General features: G+C 36.4%; 1 protein-coding gene across 1 annotated transcript in view; it reads left to right on the forward strand.

The window, feature by feature from the left end:
* The first annotated feature begins 870 nt into the window (after nt 1-870).
* Nucleotides 871-12,708, forward strand: part of CNOT2 (CCR4-NOT transcription complex, subunit 2) — a 35,330-nt gene continuing 23,492 nt past the window's right edge. Inside the window, exons 1-2 of the mRNA XM_009081094.1 lie at nt 871-988; nt 11,910-11,976. Of these exons, the coding sequence (XP_009079342.1) occupies nt 878-988; nt 11,910-11,976 (178 nt within the window). The 5' untranslated portion in view covers nt 871-877. The remainder of the gene's footprint in view (nt 989-11,909; nt 11,977-12,708) is intronic.

Here is a 12,708-nt window from a genome sequence, read left to right on the forward strand (position 1 = left end):
TAGATGCTTTAGCAACACTGTATGACCTTGCTGCAGGATTAAATTTTCTAATGAATTAAGGTTCTGTGACCAGCTATGTGCTTGCTGTTTCTTTAGTTTCCAGTTCCTGTTTTAGCAGCTCTGTCAGTGTGCACGCCTGTGGGACTAAGGGCAAAATATAATCTAGTGGGGTTTTATGGGCTGTCTGCAGTAACTTTGCCAGTCTGTGATGAGGTGTTGAGTGTAGTTAAGCTCAGCCTTCTGTTACTTAATCATGGCTCTGAGTGGGGTCAAGTAGAAAGCTGCTTTTCCAATGACACAGAAGTGATTTCACAGAATAATTTTTTTTCCTTCTTTATTTTGTTAGTTCTCTTAAGATGGCTGTGCTCTGAAGAACATTTTATTCTTTCAGATTGGAAGTGTTTACCTGAGGAGAGGAAAGTTAGAGAAATCTGTTGTTTTCTGTCATCTTGTAATTTTAAATAATCACGAGTGAGAGGTCATGGAACTCAAAAAACAACACCCCTCCTAAAAATGAAGTATGTTCCTTCTCCTCACTCCCATTCTTTCTGGAATACGAGTTTCTGTCATGTGAAAATTCCTCTTGAAAGAACCATTATGTTCGCAATATACAGAAAGTATTTTTAAGAGGAATTTTCAAATATCTAGAAGACTTTTTTTTTAACAATCATACAATCATAGAATTTAAGGGTTGGAATGGACCTTACAGATGATCTAGTCCCAGCCCTCCCTGCCATGGGCAGAGACACCTCTTCACTAGATCAGGTTGCACAAGGCCTCAAGCCTTAGATGTATTTAAAATATATACCAAGTATGCATCAAAGCAAATAATATATGTTATATAATAGCTTTTCTTCTTATTTAGGTGACAAACAGCATGTTTGGTGCTTCAAGGAAGAAGTTTGTAGAGGGGGTTGATGGTGACTACCATGATGAGAACATGTACTACAGCCAATCATCGATGTTCCCACATCGATCAGAAAAAGATGTAAGTTGATTAAGTTTTTCTTTCCTCCTTTCAATAGTAAGATAGTTTTAAATACTTGAAATATATGTGAGGAAAGGCTTCATTTAGCTTTAAGCTGTACATGACTGTGTTCAGTGACAAGTGTTTTAATTTTAGTGAATTTGTACATGTAAACTTCAGCCATATGCTTCCTAGGGTTTTATTTTTTAATCTTTGAGAATTGTATTTGTAACTTAAATAGAGTTATTGATTATATCTTGTGCTTACATGCTGTGACTGATGTTTTTGTTGTGGTTTTGCATTTTGCATCTTCAGCCGTTTTAGTTTCTGAAAGTGCCTTGTGCAACTTGTTTGCTCTGGTATTCTAAGTTAGGTATTTGTCTCATATGTAATGCCATAAAGTTACAAAATTAGTAATTCCTGAACATTTTTTCTCCTTGATGTAATGCCATATTTTGTGTTAAAACTGCATTGGCATTACTGAATCTCTGCGGCTTCTTACGACAGCTAAAAAAATTAGCCATTAAAGTATTTCACGTTTGTATGGAGTGGCTTCTAGAAATATGTGGAAGTCTTAAAAGTGTGCCTTGTAGTTCATGTCACCTGAAGGTCAATGATACCATCTCATGACAGGCTTGCATTGAATATGTGTAGACAGCATATTCTTCGCAATTGGAAAAGAGTATATATCCCTTCAAACTTTCAAAAAAAGGTGCAATTGCTTCCAAGACTGTCCATTAATAGTGGTTTAATAGAAGTTGTAAACAACTGCTTGTCTTGACCTATATAAACATAAGCATTTCCTATACAATCTTAGCTGAATTTTAATCCAGATTTTCAAAGAGAAGGAAATAAATTTAGAGTAGAAGGCCTTTTAAAACAAAATGAAGCAAACAAACAAAGTTTAAATGCAGCTTTTTAATTCAGTTTCATAAATTAATTTGATGAGAAATTTCAGGTGATCCAGGAAAGGATTAAAATGTAGTACAGTATAAAGAAAACTAAATAGGCTGCTCTTTCCTGTATATGTCCATTACATATGTGCATGTACAACAGATGCACACAGGCAAAATGTAATGTTTATAATGTTGAACACACTTTTCTTTTTGTGGTCACTGGGACATGCAGCTATCACTCTCCAAAACAATAGACACTATTTCTTCAAAGTGATTCTTGGATATTAAATCCCCACTTTTAGGTTTGATGCACTGAGGGGAGAAAAAAAATTATGTTGTAGTAAGAAAGGTGAAGTGAGATAAATGCTACACTGTGGAGCATGCGCAGTGAAAGCTGATGCTTGATGCATTGTTGACACAGTGAATGAGTGTTTAGGTGCCTACTTTTTCTGTAGACAGTGTTGCAGAAGATCTTAGAATGGGACTTCAAGAGAAGGATGGTGGGTATTTCAGACACCAGAAATGGAAAATGAGAAATCATGAAGCCTTGTGGGAGAAGTGGCCAAAATAGGGCATAGAAGGTGCTGCACTTGGCAGAAGAGTGATGCCATTCCGACACGAAATGGAAGAGTGGTTTTTGAAAAAGTTTTTTAAAGTTTTATTTCCAAATCCTTTTTAAGGTTCCCCCTGACTCCCATGGCTTCACTGTTGACCATTGCAGCTTTGAATTTATGCTTATGGAATTTTAAACTGTTACATGCTATTGTAATTTTTTTTTTACAGATCAAAATAAATATAGGGTGATAATGTTGACTGTACAACTTTGGTCACTCATGTATAGCTAAATTTATATTCTGTATTACATGTTCCACTTGATGTTTCATTTGGCTCACAGTAGATGAGAAAGGTTGCAAAGGTGGATATATTCTTCCAGTTTTCAACCAATTTTGCAACTTTGAAAACCTCTAGTTGAAAATAGCCATGTTTTCAAACAGTCTTTCTACTAGAATTATGCTAAAAATGTTCTGTATATGAGAACACAAATATATTGACTGTGTTGTTTGGATAACAGTGTTGAGAGACTAAAATAAATTGCTCAGCATTTTCTCGACATATGCTAATAAAGACTAATGTTCAAAACCTGGTTCCAGTTTTATGAACACCTGGGGGGAAAATTCCAGCATTCTAGATGCTGAAACACTTTGAATCTTTCTGTCTTCACATCTGTATCGAAATGGAGTAGCTAAATGTGAGGATAAAATAAAAGTAGAACAAATGTTGGGGAAAGGAGTAAATCGCTTTTGTATTATCTAAACAAGGTGCAGTCTTACTGCTATTTAAATTTTTCCTTTTTTTTTTCATTTTTGGTTTATGTCTATACTGAGAACAGATAAATATAGTGCAAGAATATAGTCAGCAAGACTACTTCGTTGAAGTCTTGCTGACTATGGAACTGACTATGTTTCCAAGAAACTATTGCTGGTCATGTGTATATGTAGTCCAAGCAGAGGAACATAGGGAATAGTGAAATCCTCTTAAAATTTAGAGTAGAGTAAGGACTATTACTGCAAGCATATTTGTATGAACTTTGAAAATTATTATTCACTTTTTTCAGTAGGGTTTCTGGCCTTGTGAAGAGGCATTGTCTTCAGGTGGGATACTCTGATGACTTGTGCACTGTTTTTGACTGAATGGGGTGCTGCCTTGTTTTAGCACAGAAGGTGAAGGTCTTAAATTTTTGCAAATGATATTAGGAAATAGTTCCTCACTTGCTAAGTGAAAAAATAATTTAGAACCGATCTGAGAAGATGTGAAAAAATATTTTATGCCTTTTAACAAACAATTTTTACAGCGCTTAGTGCTGTGGTATTCTCTTGACCTGCTGCTTTGGCTAATTTGAATTGTAAAATAATTTTCTTCATGTGAATTTAGGTGAGCTAAGGCTGCCCAAGTCTGGTCTTCAAATCTGAAGACTTGACAAGTGGAAAGAAGTAGCAGGAAGTGGTTTAGAAAGTTAATTTTATTTCAGAGCCTCAGTGTAGCTAAGAACTAAAAGCTCTGTTTTAACTTACCTGTTTTTTCACTAGAAAATTCAGTTCTAGACAGGCAGGGCTAATACAGTAATTGAAATGGAAAAGTCACATGTTACTTATGGGCACAAGTGCTTCCAAGATCATATGGATGCTGATTGGATCTATTATTTTAGGCCCCAAATTACGGTTCGTTAGATGAGATTATATCTTGCTCAAGCCATCTAATGCTTCCTTTTTACTAAGTGAATGGCTTTGCCTTGAGTCATCACACGCTGTGGAAGCGTGTGATTCCCTTGTCAGGGAAGTGGAACAGAGTATCTCCCTGAATGCTGTCTATGAATTGTGCTGCACTTGGGGTCAGTGCATGATAACCAGGTCAATAATCCTTTGGCAAAGAAATCTGGTATTTTATAGAACTTTTAGAGCACAGAACAGCTTAAAGAAATAGTTTAACTTTTGGCTGGAAGCAAGTGTGGTCCTCATAACATAAATTGACAAGATGATAATTGCAGAGTTTCTTTGTGGCCAGTTTCACCAACATAATTGAGCTGTCTATGTATTTGGCAAAATAATTTTCAGGACAGGGTACATGTATTTGAATTTGGATAGTCTGACAGCAGTAGAAAGTGGTAGCTCAAGCCTTCATATACACCCGAATCTACAGTAAAATCAGCAAAACAAAAATGACAAAGAGCTTTGAGGTAAGATTGGACCCATGCAGTCTGAACTTCTTTGATTTCTCATCTATGAGAATGTCGGTAGGGGTCTGCAAGGTTTGACCAGTCTAACCCAATCCACTAAAGATGCCTAAGTGAGAATATAAGATCAAAGCATCTTCTGTTGCTCTGAACTGTAGTCATAAATCTGACAGCAGACAGACATGTCTTTTGATGAAGATCTGCCCAAATGATCAGGAAACTTAGGAGATTTTTTCAGTTAATGTGTTTTTCATATCTTGGCCCAGTGCTTTGCTGTTCATTTTCTTTCTCAGTTGCTCAGTAGGTGGTAAATGCTTGCAGTAACGTAGTAATACTTCTGATTTGCAGTTTTAATTTGGGCAAGTAAGATCTAGCCTGCAGTTTAGATTTGGCTCATTGCAACTATTTAGCTCCCAGGCACTAGAAAGTCCTAAGATTTGGATATTGGGTACAGAGAAATGGGTTGTTGATTCTGGGAGCTTACCTTCCGGAGATGCTTCCATCCTGAGGTAGTGGAAGCATGCCTGTGATGGATCAAATTCAGGAGTTCCTGTCCTGAGACAGTTATGTGAAGGCAGGTGTTAGTGGGTTTGTCTTGTAAGGGACACGGTGGTGGTGATATAACGAAGAGTGGTCGAGGCCTTTTACTGTGATTCCATTAAAGTGAATAGAACCTTTACCTAACTTATACTGTGTTTTGACATATATGGCCTTGTAAAGAGATGATACTTTTACAAGAGAGAAAGCCCTGAAATAAAGCTTAACATACCATGGAGGCTGAGATCCAGAATCCTTCTGAATTTGGGAAACTAAACATGAAAGAGTTCAGTCAATCTTCTGGAGACAGCTTTGGCTTTAGCACTGCTGAACACCATGTTGTTTCAGAGGAATTGTTGACTTTTTAATGCTATTATTTTAGGATTCTAAGGAAACCTTGGTTCTTGATTCTAAGGAAATCTTGTTTGCCAAGACATCTTTCTTGGCATTTTCCATAGTCATTGCATGGGAGTTTGTTAGCTTAGTCATAATTTAATTTCATATGCTTCACATGGAGTTGTAAGTATTTAAGAATTCTCACAAAACTCTCTTTTGTCAGGAGCAGTTGTAGCATTCATGCAAATGCTGGCTGGTTGGATAGAGGTACTGTACATTAATGTAACTGCTAATAGCCTGAATGAATAGTTTCAGTCCATTTGTGGAGAGGGAAAAAAAGGTAAAGCTTATTTTGGGAAATAAATAGGTGAATGTCTCTGATTATAACTAACAAAATTAATATCTTTACATGCATTACTTTGCATGTAAACATGCTTGTAGATTTGACTGGCAAGTGGGTTGGTTTGCCCTGCTTTCTTTGTGAAACACATGGCTTAAGCTTTTCTCTTTGAAGTGTGAGTTACAAAGCAACAGAGTTGCTTTTTACCTTCCCAGAGAGTGGTTAAACACCCTTTGCATCTATTAGTGAGTACACTATATGTATCTTTAAAACAAACAAACAAAACCAAATGGATGAAAATGGCAATGCCCTTAGTGAAAACGGTCAGAAGGAGTTGCAGGGGATGAGAGTAGAAACAATTCAAGGAAGTTTTTGTGTTTTAATGCAGTATTCCCTTTCATAGCCTGTTGTCATCCTGCTTATAATTTTCATTTTCATAAGAAAGTTATGAGTATGATGAAAGAATGAAAAGTTTTGAATGCAAAGTTCTCCATTTACTGTGTCACATATAAGTTTGTACCCAAATGGGTTTATCAAATAAAACAATACATTATAAACTAATTTTATATAGAGAGGGAAGTAGGTTTTAATACCATTTTTCAATGTTTGTGTGTATCTGAATTAAAGTTTGTTCACATCACTTTGCAGTTTTAAATTATGTCACAAATTGATTTTTCTACTGATGACTGTAGTATATATTATTCACTATGATTGAGTTTGTGTTTATTTTTTTGAAATAAAATAGAACACCTGCCACAGTCATTTAGCTATGCTTTTCTGTACTTCATCTTCATTTTGTTGAAAAGCAATATTTTACTGGATTTCAATTTAACAATGTATAATTGTTTTTATATGTCAGCTTTGACTTTTGAAGTGGTGCCTTGGACCAGATTAATCCATGCATAAAATCATGTGCATTTTCTGTAAGGGTGAGAAATTACAGTTTCTTACCCAGTAACTCAATTCACTGAATATACTGTTTATGATACTGGTTTAGGTGCTCAGTGTGTGTGTGTTTTGTTTGGGTTTTTATTTTATTTTTTTTCGGATGCAACTGGTTATTTAGTTTAAGTACAATATTTGCTTGGTTGTCCTACTTCTTAATTGCTTTGGCATTTTTATAGCATCTTAAAATGAGTTTTCAGTAATCTTTTGACTCGTTAATAAACTGTACCATCAAACAATTTCTCTACACAGGGAAAATTTGCCTTTAGAGTTTTACTTGGGTTGCCATGTTAACCTCATGTTAGTAGTGTTATCATTCAAAGGCAACATCTTGCCTCTCAGATCTTGAGATATTGCTGCCATCAACAGTGTAGTGTGGTCCTACCTCCTTGTGCTTCCCCAGTGCCACTGGAGACAGGAGATCACATCCAATAAATGATGAAATCTGAAAGACTGAATAAAATTCCATTTAGTTTTTCAATATTGTATTTGGTTTTTATATTTCACAAATTATTTATATCAGTAAAAATTTTCACTTGCAAATAATAGCCTGCATTTATAAGGCTTTCAAAGGTTACTTATTGATTTATGATGCTGAGATTTGGAAATATTTTCTTGTAACATGGGAATTTTGTGAGCCCTGTATTAAAAGGTTGTTTGTAATCTAGAGGAGGACTAATAATGCTCCTAAAAACTGGCAGTCAAGAAAAATGTGGTTTTATCTGTTATTTGTTGACTTGTTTTATTACTATTTTTTACATCAGTAAAACACTTTCTTCTTTTGAGACTGTGCATCAAGCTGTTCTTCTTAAATAGTGCAGCACAGATGGCAGATACCAGAAATAAAATAGTGCAAATACAAAATAGTGCTGATGTTTGCACCTGTGAGAAGCCCATCGTTTATCAGGCCAGATACTGCTCACAGACTTGCTTATTCTGACACATTTTGCTTTTAGGAGTTGACTTTGTAGTGCTGGATCCATGTATTTAACTTCAGCTTGCCTTGTGTTTAAGAAAGTAACTTTAACTGTGTAATGTAGCAGCCTTGACAGAACTGTTGCCTTACTGAGTTTCCTTGGTGCCCCCTGCCAAGGTGTCCTGCCACGGCAGTGATGGTGACAGGCAGCTGTCCCTGCGGTAAGCTGGGGCTTTGCTCGGGACAGGCAGGACGCTGCAGTGCAGGGGAGGCAGGAACCAGCTCAGCCAGATCTGCTGTTGGACCTCCCTCCCGCTGCCTCCCTCGGCTTTCAGGGAGGCTGCAGCTTGTGCTTACCAGTCTCCTGAGGGGGTGGTGAAGTGCAGCTTTACAGTACTGGTAAATTTGAGCAGTTGCTGGTGCAGTTTGTTTTCACGATCATTGACACTCTTAAATGAACTTACTGCTGTAAACCCATCAAGAGTTAATGAAAGCAGTAATCTCATTCAGCACTAGAGGTAAGAAATTGCCTGCTAGCCTCTTACAGCTTATGGATATTTGTGAACCAGTCCACAAACATTGGGCCATCTGCTTGGATCATCAGTTGTTTTGAGTTTAAATATAGAATCTTCCATGATCAGAACTGCGTGGTGACTGTTTGAGACTTGTGAGTAAAATGATGTCCATGTCTTATTTGACTGTCATCAGCTCAGTCCTTCCAGGACCAAGTATTGGTCCTTCCTGTGTGCTAGCAGAATAATGACCCCTTCATGGTATTCAAGGTCTCTTACTCAGTTGTCTCCATGCCCTATGGGAGATGCAGGTCTTAGGCCTCCTCTGTCTCCTAATAACATGTATTGGGGAAGCCAATTGAAACAGTCTGTCCAGTTCGGTCATACAGGGTTGGAGTAGAAGCAGAAATCCTGTGCTATTTCACAACTTGGTGTTGTAGCGGTTAATCACTGACAAATAGATTTAGGTAGTTACAAGTATAATTCTGATCATTTTTTTCCTAAAATTCTGACATAATTGGGTAAAGCTTAATAGATCTTAATTACTGCAAGAGATTTTAGGCACCTTAAGGCTTAGCGTGCTTTAGTTTTTATAGAGGTTATGACCTTTGTCGGTTGTAGACTAAAAGAAATTCAAGAGTGACTTCCAGCCACAGTTGCAAGTACACTCTTGGAGAGTTGTTTTATTTTGTGTGTCATGCAGCAAGTAGCCCAATCAGATGAAATGATGATTCCAAAATGCCAAAAGGAATGTTTTTAGTACTACTAATACCATTCATCTTGAATCTCATTATCCTTGGTAGATAAAGTTTAGAGTAGAATGTAATAGTTACTCAGAGGTTGTGAATGCAAATAAAGGTCCTGGTAGCATAGGTTAAGATTTTGGCAAATTTAGTTGTTTTGTTGTTGATCTAAATTATATGGAAATAATAGAAAAATCAGCAAAAAGTTTAAGCTGTTCCTTACTTAGCTATGACAGAAAAACTGTTTAATAAACTAGAGGGGAAATAAGTGAGATATCCATACAGCATATTACTTCTCCATGAGATTTGAGAAATACTGCATGTAATCTGCCTGGAACAGATCTACAGGAATTTTTATTGATTTCTTCTTGAGGCTCATTAGCTTTGATGTTCTAAGTATGTTATGACATTAAGACTTTGTTAGACTTACTGTATTTAATGCTTGGCCTTTATTACGGGTTCCTATAAAGGCTTCTCTACAAGTCATTTTGCAATTAACTTTTCATGTAAAAGCAAATGACATGATAGATGTGACCTACTTTGCAATGTTTAAAAAAAATCCTCTTTCTAATAGGCAGTGGTCGATAAATATTATTTGCCATTCCTTTGAACGAAATTTAAAAAATCGAGTACTAGTCAGTGTAGAAGAGGTGGGATTTTTTTAGTTCTTTCTTTCAAGTAATCTGTCTCTTAGGGGTTTTCTAATTTTTTCTTATTTTTGGTGTCCAAATTAGCATTATAAATAAAAAGTTTTTATGCTGAGGTTTGTGCCATCTTCTGCTTATTGCATTGTATGCTATCACAGCAGTTTTTTAATTCCCTGAGCAGCTGTTCTTATGGGATCTTCCTAGTAGTACTTTTTGACTGATGTTTTTATCTCAGTGTTTGGTTTGTTAGTTGTTTATTTTTTAACTTCTGTGCCTTATGATTGTCTCCGAAGGTGTCTCATAACTTCTTTTGCTCATTTTTTTCCATAGAATTACAAGTTGCTACATGTTGCAACATGTTCTATGATTTTCCAACTTCTGGAACCTGAATGTTGTTTTTATTTAACCTCAGCATTTTACTTTGTCTTTCTTTTCCTAATGCTGTATCAGCTTGTTTCATCAATGTTTAATGGTCATTGAATGAATGTTTGTTAGTCTGGGAGGGAAGTGTTCGTTTGAAATCTCCCAGGTGTCCCCACTTCAGTATGCTTTGGTTTGCGTTGCAGAGCAGTCTTGGTGTGAATTAATTTGATTCCTCCTGGATGAAAAGAGGTTGGAAGAGATGCTCCAGAAGTGCACCAGACATGTACCACTCACGAATGTCCATGGCATCGGGTGTCTTAGTCATGGCTAGCTCCAGTTAGAAGTGTATACATTAGCTGTGTTAGGCCCTCAGAACCAACTTTTTAGGTTTACAGTTGCTCTTTTCTCTGGGTGCATTATTTGCTGATGCAGATGTGGCCTGTGAACTTGGCTATGTGAGTGCTGAGCTGAAGCTGCTGGTAGTTACTTAAAGTGCTCTTTTTGATCACAACAAGTTCTTTACTAAGAAAGGAGATCTCCGGTCCAGTTTGACACACATTTTAGTTACTACTTTTTCTGCAGAAAGTTTTTTGTCTTGCCATTTCAAACCACTTGTGTATGCACATGTGGATATTTGTTCCCATAGTTCCTTACTATCAAATATATGCACTTTGTTTGAAATACGTGTGAGTATAATGTGTATGTTGAGGTGATATTTTTGGTGTGTTTTCTGATGGTCTGCAGTAATTGCCTGCTTTAATTTCTTTTCTCATGCCTTCTCTATATATTAGAAAAAACATAAATACTTTGTGATTTACAGATGTGAATGCTACTTTTGATATTTAGTGACTTACCCTGCATATCTTCTTTCTCATTTCTACCATCTGGATTTGGCCCCAGGATAGACAAATAGCAGATTCAGTTTATAAGGTTTGTTTGAGTTTTATATCTGTCTAGATTATATCAATAAAGCAATTTGTAGTTTAGCACGGTAGAAGTTATTTTTATTTGAATTCTTTGCTCTCAAGTTGAAAAAGCTTGAAATCACCCTATGGCAAAGAATCCAGGCATTCCTTTCCTTGAAACCATCCTAAAATCCAAGTCCAGACGACTTCAATAAATGAGCAGGCATTTGCCTGTGTGTTAGTAAGTACCAGTAGCATGTTCTGTTGTGAACAGGATGGATGAGCTCAACTAGTAGCTCTTCATGCTCCGAGGGACAGTCAGCTATACCTAATGTTGACAAACAAATAATCTGTTCTCTAAAAATATCCAGGGATGGATGTTCCAGTGCTTAACTGTCCTTTAGATTTCCAGGGTTTTGGTAATATTTGGTAATGTGTGAAGTCTTCAAAGTGGGCATAATAGAAAGATTACTCCTTACATTTGCAGATCTGACCTGTTCATATAATATATACAGGCATGAAGGTAGCTCTTCGGGCAGTACATTATAATTTTAACACTGGAATCTTAACCGAAGTTCCTGTTGGTTTCTGTACACCTGCTGCTACCTAGCTGCTCATTTGCCACCTTTTGCTGTCATTACTGACAATACGAAACTTTCACTTGTTGTGATACATTGAACAGGGACTGATCTGCTTGTATGATGCTTGTTTTGCAGAGGAAAAGCCTTCGGTCTGATTTAAATAACTGAGTACACCTTTTTCTGCAAAGATGGGTCTCTTAGCTCCAAGGGCAGAAAACCTGAAGGCTTTTAGATCTGTGCTCTTAGTTGCAAGTAAAAGAAAGTCTGTGTTTATACACGTAAAGTCATAATTTTTGTTTATTTGTCATACACTGTTACAGGTGGCACTGTGCACATATTTTGGGCAGCTTCTAAAATTTTTGATGACTTTGAATGAGTTTTCAGTTGTTTTGGCTTTTTTTTTGGCAAAACATACTGTTATAAACTTCTAGAGCAAGATAGCACAGTACAATTGTGTCTTTAATAACCTTTTATTCTTCTTACATTTTAGATGCTGGCATCACCATCAACATCAGGTCAGCTGTCTCAGTTTGGGGCAAGTTTATACGGGCAACAAAGTAAGAATTCTTTTTACTGATGACATGTTTATTTTATGCTAAATATGTTATATTTTCACGTTCTGAATAGAGAATGCTCATGAGGCTTTGTTTTCTGGTGAATGTAAAAAAGACAGTATGTGTGCAATTACTTCAATTTTTTTAAGATACATTTTTGCTTTGCTTAGTATGCATTTTTGCATTTAGTGTGCATAGTGTCATATATTGACACTGTGAAGCTGTTAAATATCCAAATATAACCATTCTATAAAAAAGGTCCATGATATAACTGTTACTTTCTGAAGGAAAAGATAAAGAAAAGTGAGCTAGGCCAAAACAAGTTTGTTCAGAAAAATACATAAGGAATAGAAGGAAATTATACCTTAAAATATATCTGATACTCATGTTCTACAGGAGCACGTTATACCTTGCGTACATGCTTGGTAACTTGCATTTGGCAAAGAACTATGCCAGTAAGATTATTTCCTTCTACACCACTGTTTTTTTCTTTCCTGTACCTTGGAGATTTTATGTGTATCTGCCAGTCTTGTGGACACTGTTGGAATAGAAGACACATAAAGCATAAAGGGCCAGTGTTGGGAATTGAACCTCCTTGTAACTGAGAGGTGCAGTCAGACAGCGACTGAGAATAGCTGAGTTAGATACAGTTAGACAAGTAAAACTGGTTGTGAACACCTCTCTTTTGTCATTTTATGCTTTTGAATGTTTGCAGCTTTCTTCCCAAGTGCATGT

Source organism: Acanthisitta chloris, unplaced genomic scaffold (genome assembly GCF_000695815.1).
Source record: "Acanthisitta chloris isolate BGI_N310 unplaced genomic scaffold, ASM69581v1 scaffold7188, whole genome shotgun sequence".
NCBI lineage: Eukaryota > Metazoa > Chordata > Aves > Passeriformes > Acanthisittidae > Acanthisitta > Acanthisitta chloris.